We start from the raw sequence: 12,504 nt of genomic DNA on the forward strand, positions 1-12,504 counted from the left end.
AGCCATATAATGCAGATTTGGATAGAATGATGCTTTGTATGACATGTAATTAAGCTTGTTTTATATTTTAGGTTTGCAAACTTTTGATTTGTTTTTAGGAAAGTGTTTTAAGAAACCTAATATAAAGTGAATATTTTGTCTGCGTTTCACAGCACAAATCTTAAAAGTCAATATTCGCATAAGGTTTTTTTTTAATATTGTGAACTAGACTAAACTTTCCACTTCTGCTTCCCAATCTATATAAGGTCCTCACAGAGGGCTTGTTTACATATTGTTGAAAGCCTTTTATTTCTTATATGATGATGAATATTGATTTTCTTTTCCCCCCTTAAGGTTATTGGCATCATTATCAAATTTGCAGTGTATTAAAAAAAGAGAAGAAAAACATTGCCTCTGTGTGCACAAAATGAAAAGCAAATTCCTTTGTGCTGTTCAGCTTTCTCTTCTGGAAATACTCTGACTTAGATGAACACATTAACACAGCTAATTTGTGTCTTGAATGTGGTAAAGATGTGCGTTCGATTGCATTGAGAAGCAAGCAGGAAACTCCTCATGAGAGGGGCTGATTTTGGGGTCACAAGCATTACCTAGGACAGTTTTACAACATGTTTACAATAGAAGCCTCTGTAGCCTGGACAATGCATGTTGAAGAAACACATGCACTTCCTGTTTGGACTAAACGGCACGGATGTTGTGCATGCAATATTTTACGATCATGTGATGCATAGGATGAGGATGTCACGGGGGGCCAGAGTTGTACCAAGCTTTGACTGAAACACAGAACAAATAACAAATAAAGTTCTCTTTGTTCTATACAAACTTTGTGTAAGCAGAGTCTCTTTCTGCACCATCGTCCTCACCACTATGCTGGTATTTAAAGAAGGAAGGCCCAGTAAACGACACACCATAAATAAGCTCCTTTTCTAAAACGGTTAGAAAAATGTATTTATCCCGAGGGGAAATTGGGTCATTGTAGCAGCAGAACAAATAAATCAAAAATCCAATCACGATACAAAAGATAAAAAATGCAATCCCGAGGTAATTGATATTGACACAGTACAATACACAATATTGCTATTAAAAACGGTGGAATACACAATATGCCAAACTATACTATATCATACTATACAATATGATGCTTAGCAGTGGATTATAAGGTGCAAGATAAATATATATAAGGTGCAGTTTTAGTTGCCGGTAATTTAAATTATTTGTGTGTTTCGTTAAAAATGTACCTCCATAAAACTTGTGTGTGTGTGTGTGTATATATGTATATGTATATGTATATATGTATGTATATGTGTATATGTGTATATATATATATATCTATATATATATATATATGTGTGTATATATATCTATGTCTATATATATATATATGTGTGTGTGTATATATATCTATCTATGTATATGTTCTTTTTGATGTAGTATAATTACACCTGTTTGCCTGTCACATCTGTCAGTTGCTTGGAAGAAATGTCTCACCATTGACTGGTTTCCTGAATCGCAGAAACTGTCGCCATCGCATCATGAACTGGGAGAGAAACGATGTGTGACAGTCGAAATGCACCTGCCTGTTTGAGCTAAACGTGCTTCTGTTGACGTTTCAGATGCTGGTTCGGGAAGAAATCTGGTGTATACACGGATTACATCTACCAAGGTCCCATGATTCTTGTGTTGGTGGTAAGAGCCCTTTCTCTCTTTGTTTGTGCTGATTGTGCATCACCTGCTCTTAAGATTAGACCTCGAGGTGTCTTTAGGTGGTCGATCGGCAATACAAGCTTAATGAAAGCTGTCACAACACTGCGAATTTGGCCAATTTAAAGTAATGGGGATCACTTTTAACTAGAATTTTAGAATTTAGAATTGCACACACACTCAGTAGTGATAGTGAATTGACCTCTGCATTTACCCCATCCTTTTTACACGCAATGGGGGGATTGGGTGCCTTGCTCGGGGGCACCCAGCCCTACTGACCTTCCCCTGACTGTTTGTAAAAGTGGATGTCGTCCTTCGGTTTTCCACTTTGAGGCCTGGAGCTTCAAAGCCATATACTAGCTGTCAATCACACTGGTCTTCACTCATGTGAATATAATTTAGCAAATCAACATCATGTCCTGTTGAAGAAGAAAACCAGTGAGAAGGGGAGACTCATTTTCCCACAGACTTTAATTCAAACAGAGTTCTTTTTAAAACAAGCACTCACCCTGATAGTGAACTGCTACAGAAGGATACGCCCACCTTTTATATACAGTCTGTGACCCTTAGCATCCTCGGACACATGAGCAAGGACAGACACATTTGTTTTGAATTTGACAAAATGACCTGAGGCAATCTCTGAAAATCTAGGTTTCTTTGCAGTGTAGGCAGTTGTTGCCAATACTAAAGAGACCCATTGAGTCCTTCAATGGGTCAGATTTTGTGAACTTTATATGTCAACACAGACACTTTTATTTTGAAATTTTGTGAAATATCCATAATTGCGATACCATGATGGAATTTCGTGCAATAATATTAATGTCATATTAATAGTTTTTTTTGTTTGTTTTTTTCATTTGACTGGCCCCCTACTGGCCAGACCAGATATCCAGTGGCCCCAGTGTCATTTGAGACCCCTGGCCTAGAGTAGTGTTTCCCAATCCTTGTCCTCGGTGACCTCTACCCTGCATGTTTCAAATAGTCAGGTCGTCATTGAGCTCTGCAAAAGTCTGACAACAACCTACTCATGAATCATGTGTTTCGGATCAGGGAACATGCAGGACATTGGTCCTCGAGGACCAGGATTGGGAAACATTCTCCTAGAGAATTTCCAGAAGTTTTGTGTCTCAATCACTTGATTTACATAACGCCGCAAACACGCTGCCTACCTCAGCTTCACAATTATAATCGGAGAATTGTCACTTTCACTGAAAATGTGTTCAACAGTCAGAGCGCGCCGTGTTGTTCTGATGTTTCCTCACCCTGCTAACAGTCTCTGTGAAGCTTATTACTCAGCTCCTTGGCATTGCTCATGTGAATGATCCTGCAGATTTTGCAGATTGGCCCGAGTGTGAGCTTGGCTCCTTATATAAGCTTTAGTCATCTGGGCTCGAGTGACTAGTTCCTGGCTGGGCTCCCAAAGCCGTCCTCAGACATCAAGTACATGCATGCCCTCAAACTTTGACCGCTACCCCTGCATGAGCTCCCCTCGCTGTAGCATTCTGGCCATTTCTTTGCTCGGTTTTGACAATTTTATCCCTGCTAGGTCTCCAGTGATGCGATGACCTTCCCATCCATGTCATTGTATTTGTTAAAAAAGCCATTTCTTCAAGAGGCGCTCGACGCCTCTGTCTCCCCCGCAGCACACGTCTGCCTCCTTCAATAACTGCCTGCCACAGATCAACCGTCTTGCTCACAACCGCGTTGTTCTTTCAGTAGTTCGTCTTTAATGCTCAGCACTTGATCCTGCAGGATCACTGTCAGGTCACCGGGATGTTTGTGATATCATGCACATCGCTGTGCTGTGCTTGTGAACTGCTGTGCCAACAGTGGCTCTTAATGTCAGCAGTAAATGAATTCACAGCTATAAGGAATAAATATAGGATGTCATTAAAAGCTGTACCATCAGCACTAATGCATGGGGGTTAGTCAGTGAGGACCAGTAGAATGGACGGATCTTGAAACACTGCCATACATCTGTTCAGACCAAGGTCAGGTCGACTGACTCTGCAAAGCTTCCCCACTGCTATTTTTGTTCTCACGTCATATATATATATATTGCCCGAGCTATTGATTTTGTCATTCATCATATTGCAGGAAGTGGTGCGTCCAGTATTTTTCTTACCATTAACACAAATGTTGAAACTTTGCTGTGAATATAATCAGACCCTTTGATAAATAGAGGTAGTGATACATATAGAATAAAAGGGAAAATGAGAAGCGTTATCAACTAAAAATAGAAATATACTGTATGTATACATTACACAGAATGTCCCCTGTCAATGTGTTCTGCTCTTATTCTGGCTTTGTATATATAGGCTGATAGGCTTTGTATATAAAAATAATCTCAATTAAGCAATAAACTACAGCCTCTGCAACATGAATTATTAAAGTAAAAAGGATAATCGCCATCTGAAATGTAGACACGTACGAATTCTCATGAGTACAAGAATCCTACAAATGTACGCTCTCTCTCTGCAGAGTAGGCTGCTAAACGTATAGAGCACCAAATGTGTATTATCCTCAGATGAAAATTAGATTGAGTAAATGCACATGTTGCCTCCGTTTGAGAAACGGTATGGATGGGGGGAAATTATTCAGGAGTGTGTAATTAAAACTCTGTTAGTGAGGTACATTTAAACATCTATCTCAGTGTTAACACTTAGTATGGTAGACAAGTATTTCTTGATTTGTCTTCCACAGTGTCTCTCAATCCTGGTCCTCGGGACCCACTGCCATACCTGATTCAAATAAATGGGGTCGTTACCAGGCTTTTGTAGAGCTTGTTGATGAGCTGACTATTTGAATCAGGTGTGTTGGAGCAGGGAAATGTCTAAAACATGCAGGGCAGTGGGTCCCGGGGACCAGGATTGAGAACCACTGGTCTACCATATAAGTGACCCCTGGATTATCTTGGCGCTTTATTTATTCTCTTCTGACTTTTTGTCGTTGTTGACCTTGGGTTTTTAGCAGGTTTGATTGCTCTAAAACAGCAAGGGAAGCTCAGCTTCCTCTAAAATGTCAAAGTCAAATATGTGCTGTGTTGTATTTACATTTCAATACTAAACTTGCACTAGAATGCAATTAGAAGGCGTCAGAATCAGCTGTCTGTCACGGACGACGGATCGTCATACGTGATTTTCGTATTCCCGTAGCAGCCTCTGCATTAAAACCACTCGAAGTTCAGCTTCAACTGTTCTCTATAATAGTTCACTTCCAGGGAAGCTCAGCTTCTCGGAGTCAGTGGAGCAGTGGGGCGGGCTCGGGCGCTGGGCTTCTGCATGATGATTGGAGGAAGTGTCTGAAAGACGGAACCAGTATTTGATTGACAGAGACAGCTCTGTTCAGTTTCTGGTTTTCTGTTTTGTTTGTACATCTTCTTAGTGTGTGTGTGTGTTCCTTGTCAAGTTTTGCTTCCTGTCCTGTCCTCCTTGTTGATTGATTGTCTTCCTCGCCCTACTGTGACTCACCTGTGTCCTCTTTTTTTTATCACCTGTGTGTGATTGTCCGTGCCGCCCTAGTTTGTTTAGCCTCTGTGTTCCCCGGTGTCTTTGTCAGTTCATTTTGTTTGTTTATTGCTTCACGTCACATCTCAGTCTGTTCTGTTGTTCATGTTTTCTTGTGTTTATACTCCATGTTTTTGAACTCTTTTATTGATTTGTGTTCTAAATTTAGCCTTTTTGTTAATTTGTTTTATTAAAGACTTATTCATTTTTGCAACATGCCTTTAGGTCCTCAATTTTCAATCATATTTTTTTTATTTTCATTCCCTGTTCTGGGATGGCAAAACTCACATACTTGTGTAACGAAACACATTGTTTATGTTATTGTAAATGCACCCACCTGCAAAGATAAAGTTTTTCTTCCTCCCTATTTTCACATAAACAGGTTTTTATATGGGTACAACCATCTCTGACTTTTATATGTCATTCAAACACAACTTGTTCAAAAACACCACTTTGAAACAAATGTCCTTTACTTTTCTTTATAGATTAAGACATTATTCAGCATTAAAATAGCAGATGTACCACGCATAGTTGTCGTCATCAGAAAATATACTGGTTTGGTTTAGTCAGCGGGACAATCTCCTTTGTTCTGGGCAAACACATTCTCTGTTGACAAGCGTAATTTATCAATCCCATTGGGACCTTGCAGCGTCAAAGTCTCCCTCACTGTGAGAAACACTGACTCATAAACAAAGAAGCTAGGATATAATTAAGACGGAGAATGAGCTGGTGTGGGGGGGGGGGAAACTGCATATTTTAAAGTGGCTAATGTTGTTCACTGTATGTGGTGCAGAATTGACTTTGCATATATTAAAATACAGTGCATCACCCAGGTGTGTTATGTCATGTGCAGACGTGTAATAATGCAGATGTGAGGTTTTGCTTTGACAGAGATAAATAATGAATGATTGCCCGTATAGATGTCTGTGCATGTGCATATGTCAAGTCAGGGTTTATTTATATCGCATGTTTAAAATAACCACAGTTGAATAGCCTATTTAATAGCACAAATTATGTTGGACAGATCAGGAAACGCATTCATATATCGCATGTGATACAATAACGGTATAAATCTCTGAGCTGAGTGCATCCTTCTCTTTTGACACGTTGAACTGAGCACAACTGACACGACTGACGGCATCAAGACGAATGTCTGACAGCTTTTCTCATTAACGTCTTAATAACGAACACGAATCCTCTCATCCTAATGCATCATTAGATATTATTAGCATGTAGCGATGCCGGTGGTTGAAGCAAGCGTTGGCTCTGTCAAAGGGGGTTTATGCAGTCAAAACTGTGCAAATGCTGAAGGATGAGTGCCACATTACAAATAGACTTGTGCGGATCACGGCACATTGCTTCATCTCTGAATTCTGAAAATCCATAAACTATCATGGCAATGCACCAGTGGAGTTGCTACTCCCCGAGCGTGCAAGCTTCCTGCGTTAGTTTTAAACAGGAAACTCAGATAGAGTTTATTGATTTGTTAGCTACTGCACATTAGGACAGTGCTCTGTGTTTTAGTTTTCCTCCTGTTTCTGATTTGCATTCTCATAGATTATATTCCCTGATATGTACAGATATCACGGTTGGTGTAGTGGTTAGCGCTCTTGCCTTTGCGGAAATAGCCAGAACAAGATGCTTTTTGCATGTTCTCTCCATGTGTGCGTGGGTTTTCCCCGGGCTCTACGGTTTCCTCTTACAGTCCAGAAACATGCAGATTTGGGGATTAGGCAAATTGGACACTCTAAATTGACTGTAGTGTGGATGGCTGTTTGCCTCCATGTGGCCCTGTGATGGACTGGTGTAACCCGCCTTTCGCCCTATGTCAGCTGGGATTGGCACCAGCTCCCCCCCGGCGACCCTTATGTGGAGGATAAAGCGGTATGGATGGAAATCCCTCAATCTTCATTAGTGGACTAATCTGTCATTTTGCTGTCACAGTTTGACACAAAAATAAGTAACAAAGTGTGTTCCCTATGTGTTCAATACATAATCCTTATTTTACAGAAACAGATGGCAACCCTACTAACAACCCCTGGGTTTTAAAAATAGACATTTAACTCAAAAGCAATACAGGTTCCCACACGTTGCTGTCCACGCTGCAAACCCCATATACAGTAAATGGCTGCCGTGGGAATGATGTTTCCATTTTTCTCCTTTGCTGCCTCCATTATTTGCCTGAAACCCACTGAGAGCAGTGACCTGCAGCAGAACTCGGCCCCATCTCTGACATTTACAGACCCTGTAAAGTCTTTATAAATAGCCTCTCACTGCTGTGTTTCATTGTTTTTCCCCCTCCCCACCACAGATAAATTTCATTTTCCTCTTCAACATTGTGAGAATCCTGATGACCAAACTGCGAGCCTCCACCACGTCAGAGACGATCCAGTACAGGTAAACCCCATTTCACGTCAGTGCCTGCAGGAGAGAAACTCGGGAGACAAAACAATGCAGACAGCCCTGAATGTACACACTTTGAATTATTCATGTGTTGGACTTGACCGGTGGAATGTGGTGTTGGGATTACAAGAGGTGCGCGTCGATCCTCGTGTCTAAAAAAACTACGTGGCACCTGTGTGACGGCGGTCTTTCTGTCGCGATCACTGCAGGAAAGCTGTCAAGGCCACGCTGGTGCTTCTTCCTCTCCTGGGCATCACATACGTGCCGTTTTTCGTCAACTCCAGGGAGGACAAGATCTCTCAAATAGTCTTCATTTATTTCAACTCCTTCCTGGAGTCTTTCCAGGTATGATTCAGTAAAGCCTTCTACATGTGTATATTTGGAGCGGGAGTGGGACTGAATGATCGGCATGTGTGTGTTTTATGTAATGTACACCGGATCATGCTTTTCCTCATGATGTTTGTGTTCCTCTCTTTATCTCACACAGGGCTTCTTTGTGTCGGTATTTTACTGCTTCCTAAACAGTGAGGTAAGCACCTTCACATCCGCTCATTGATCTCACATTCTGTGGTTCCTCACTTGTGTTTCCGCTCCTCGAGGCTCTTGCACTCTCCCTTTTTCTTTTTTTTTCGTGGATGTTGCCGTGTGTTTATTCCGGGGAGCCGAGCGATAGAGCACACATCCTCGAAGCACTTGTTTCCAGGGCACAATTAAGACGTGTCATGTTCTGGCATAAGTGACATCACATTTTACACTTTATGACAGTGTCAACCCTAATTTTGTTCCACGGAGAAATCGGGGGTGAAACCTGCTCAAAATAGCACAGATATTTTAATACGCATGCACACAGAAATGCCTTTCCATGTTTTAATCTGTGATACTATCATTATTATTATTATTTGCTGTTTATATTGCACAAACATTGCTTTGGTTTATGTGTTAAGTTGTTATTTAGCCACAATTGCACAGGCTTAATAAGGGACTTTTGAAAAAGACATAAACAAATGGTTTAAAAATAAAAAGTTAAGAAACATAAAAGGAGAGAACAAAGGAAGATTTAACTCCAAATTACAGCCAACTGTGAACCATGTTTAATGGCAGTCAAGTTGGGAATACGCTGCATATTAATGGTGCAATTCACAAGTTTAAATGACTGTTTAAAAGTAAGGTAGTTGATACATAGAAGAAGCTGCTCGACAGTGCCGGCCCAAGCCTTTACGGGGCCCGAAGCAGAATTTGATTTGAGCTCCTGCCACCTCGGCGTAGCCTGTGCTTCACTATTATTCCTTTACAGATTGATAAATGACATGTTTTGATAGGATATTGTTGAATAATCACGTGACACTATAAGAATACAATTAGCAGTTGGCGTATACATACGATATATAAGGCTTTAAAGATTTGGGTCAAATATCTTATCGCAAAGCCTCACCTTTAATATATCCTGTGTTTTAATAGATTTAAATCGACATTAACTATACTCTAAATGCAAGGATGGAAACTTAAAGCTGCGGATTGTTTTCAACATACAACTTGCGTAGATTATTTTCTTTACTGTGGTTTCATCTCATTCAAAACACGTCAGTCCACTATCAATCAATCGTTACGATCCGTCAAATTCCTGTAAAACTCGTCTCCGTGTCAATAAGCAACACCAACACAAATACTTATTTCATAACGTGTGTGTTAGTATTGACACGGTTTAATTAAAAGAGAACAGATGTGGAAAAGATGTCGCCGAGCACCTGAAAACACTTCAATAACGAATACAATAAACCTGTCAGTCCAGCCAAAAACATTTAAATAAATCAATATCTTACTTGGGGGGGGGGGGGGAACAAATCTAAACCCTTTTAACTAAGCAGGTGAAGAAAATAGAAGTAGGGGTCTTTTGAAGGTTGAATCCATGGATCAATACCCTTTAGGCTTAACATGCTGGTGTCACTGGTTAGGTCCTTAGAGTTCCACCAGGGCCAGGTCCTAGGGACAAAAGATCTTTTTCAGCGTTCTTAATACTTTTAGTTTTACAAAGACAGTATGTTAGTCTGTCCGCGCTATCATGAGCTGCTGTTTCAGCCTCTCACATCATAATGGTCATCAAGCCTTACAAGATATTCCTGGACGAGCATGTGGATGTGATATCAGAGGACTGCAGCCCCCGCTGGGTATCGTCCCACGCTGTTCTACGGCCGGATGATGAATGAATATCTCACCACGAGCTGCTTTGGAGCCTCAACCGGGGTCTTAACCGCGTGTTGTTTGTAGCTCGCTGAGGATATTGATTCGGTTTACTGTTACAGGCCTAGAGAGAGAGAGAAGCCGAAACTGCCCGAGCGGAGGCAGATGAAACGGATGAGGATACCCCCGCGGTCGCATTCAAGTCAAATACAAAACATGTAGCACTAAAGAATGTGTAAAAGTAAAAGAGTAAAAAGTAAATAAACCTACTGTGGAGCAGTACGTTGCTCTGTGAAATATAACAATGTTAAAATTAGGTTGTGGTGGATCAGCGGTTTAGATTAAAGCACTTCCTTTGCAACTGTATTGTGATTAGACAGGGTGGGGGGGGGGGGTAAGGAAAGTGGGACGATTAATTTTGGAATGTGGAAGGTGGAGGAGGAACCTCTTTTTAAAATGATGTATGGCTTAAAGTTGCGGTGGATTCTCTTTATAGAATACATTAAGTAAATGGATTGGAGTCGTAAATTCAGTTTCACATCGCAGAGACTTGTTTATCGGACGTCCGTTTCTGCCAGGAATATAAAATAAAAAGGTAACTATAATGGAAAGTTGAAGGGTAAGGACGGATAGAACAAGATTACATTCCTCATGCTAATGCAAATAGTTAGATTAAAAAAAGTGTGTCAGTTTAAGTTGAAGTTGAATTATGAGCTTTGTCACAGTTCTGTGGAAGTCATCATTCGGACTTAATGGTGACTTTTAAAGTGATAAAACTGACTTATTTGACTGAATTACCATTTAATATCAATTTAACGTCTCAAACATAATCTAAATCTGCTTATTTCCCCTCGAGGGTCATAATTACGACTCATATGTGTATATTTTATTATTGTCAGTCCTGAACAGTTAGAAGCACACAAATTAAAAGGCATTATGTTTTACATTTTTTAAATGGACTTCCGTTAATTCAATCCACAAATCGTAATGCAGCACTTTATCAGATTAGATTACGTCTACAGAATGAATAGTGACATTGCATTATTTTGCTTATTATGTCGATGTCTGTTAGTGGTGTTTGTATTTTTAATCTTTCCATATATTGAGAACAATCATTCATATTTCTCTTTTGTAAATAATGGCACTCTACTCTGACATATTTATTTAAATATTAACATTATACATTAAACTATTATTTTATTATTAGTAATAATATAGTAAAGCGACTTATTGTAAGTAGCTTTGGATAAAAGACTTGTAAGACATGTAATGTAATGTAATGTATTTGAAAACAATAAGAGGAGGCGTCTCAGAAAACAGGGACGGGATGAATGAAACCAACCAGTGTCCGGTTCTGCTGTCGATCGAGTGATCGAGCGTCTTTTTCTGTCGGCAGGTACGATCGGCTGCGAGGAAGCGTTTCCACCGCTGGCAGGAGCAGCACTCCATACGAGCCAGGATGACCCAGGCGATGTCCATCCCCACGTCACCTTCACGGGTCAGCTTTCACAGCATCAAGCAGTCCACGTCGCTATGAGAGAGAGAGAGAGAGGGGGGACCTTCTTTGTCCTACATACTGTACATGCTTTGGGAGAAACCTCCAGCTGTCGTTGTCATCATTTCCTACCACATCACTGGAGGACACTAAAACACTTTATGCGCTGGGGCGAGAGAGAGAGAGAGAGAGAGAGAGAGAGAGAGAGAGAGAGAGAGAGAGAGAGAGAGAGAGAGAGAGAGAGAGAGAGAGAGAGAGAGAGAGAGAGAGAGAGAGAGAGAGAGAGAGAGAGAGAGAGAGAGAGAGAGAGAGAGTCCCACAAACCTCAGGAGGAACATTATACATTAGACTTTGTAGCGGAAATGGGTGGGGACAAGGAATAAGGACACTGCAGACTTTTTTAAAGGGGAGAGGTTAGTGGATCAAAAGATGACAAATAAAAATTAAGATTAGAGTTTGGGTTTCGAATGTACAGCACTCCATGCCACTCCATATCCTTTTCATGATTGCTTTGCCGATAGCGATTCTAGGTTATTCCCGCTTGCAGAATCTTATTTTTTTGCTTTTTGCCACTGCACCGCACTGAACTGGATTTTCCCCCCAGCAGGCACTGGACTCCAATGACACCAGGGGGGCAGGGACTTAATACCCTATTTAAATGAAAGTGTCACAGGTTATTTTTTAAACATTTATTGTGTTGTCTAAAACACAGTGTTTATGTGAACTTGGTGTTGTTGTGCGAGCTTTCTCTGTCCTGTCGTCCTATCGGCATCGGTGCAGTCGTGTCCATTTAATCAAATCTCCAGAAAGGGGTTAGAACACATTCCACATGTTTGACCTGAGGAGGCTTTGTTCCAGAACATCATGTGTACCATACATTTATTCATGGCATCCACTGCCATTATTAAAGTCAAGCACACAATTAGTTATTCATGTTTTCTTTATGTGAGGTTTAATGAAAGACGCCTCTCTTATTATGTTACATAACGTTCTTATATGAAGCCAGCAGCAGGAGGCGCCTGAGAGTTGAAAGAGCAGACTCGATCTGTACTCCTTGTTTTTATTTCTTAAGATGTTTTTAAATATTCCTTTTTTAGAAATGTTTTCATCAAATCCCTTGTCTCTCACATATTGACCCCGTTCAGCCTTAGGTATTAACATCTGTCCCGAGTTACCCGGTCACAGGCAGACCGCGCTAAATAAGCACAGGTATGAGTGCTCACA

At 40.6% G+C, this 12,504-nt stretch overlaps 1 protein-coding gene across 2 annotated transcripts in view; it reads left to right on the forward strand.

Annotated features, from left to right (window-relative positions):
- LOC131448821 (corticotropin-releasing factor receptor 1-like) overlaps window positions 1-11,525 on the forward strand; it is a 55,507-nt gene extending 43,982 nt beyond the window's left edge. For both annotated transcript variants that reach the window (XM_058621603.1, XM_058621604.1), the window contains exons 10-14: window positions 1,611-1,683; window positions 7,516-7,601; window positions 7,817-7,952; window positions 8,095-8,136; window positions 11,182-11,525. In XM_058621603.1, coding sequence (XP_058477586.1) covers window positions 1,611-1,683; window positions 7,516-7,601; window positions 7,817-7,952; window positions 8,095-8,136; window positions 11,182-11,322 — 478 coding nt within the window. In that variant the 3' untranslated portion in view covers window positions 11,323-11,525. The remainder of the gene's footprint in view (window positions 1-1,610; window positions 1,684-7,515; window positions 7,602-7,816; window positions 7,953-8,094; window positions 8,137-11,181) is intronic.
- The last annotated feature ends 979 nt before the right edge of the window (window positions 11,526-12,504 follow it).

Source organism: Solea solea, chromosome 21, assembly GCF_958295425.1.
Source record: "Solea solea chromosome 21, fSolSol10.1, whole genome shotgun sequence".
In the NCBI taxonomy this organism is placed as follows: domain Eukaryota; kingdom Metazoa; phylum Chordata; class Actinopteri; order Pleuronectiformes; family Soleidae; genus Solea; species Solea solea.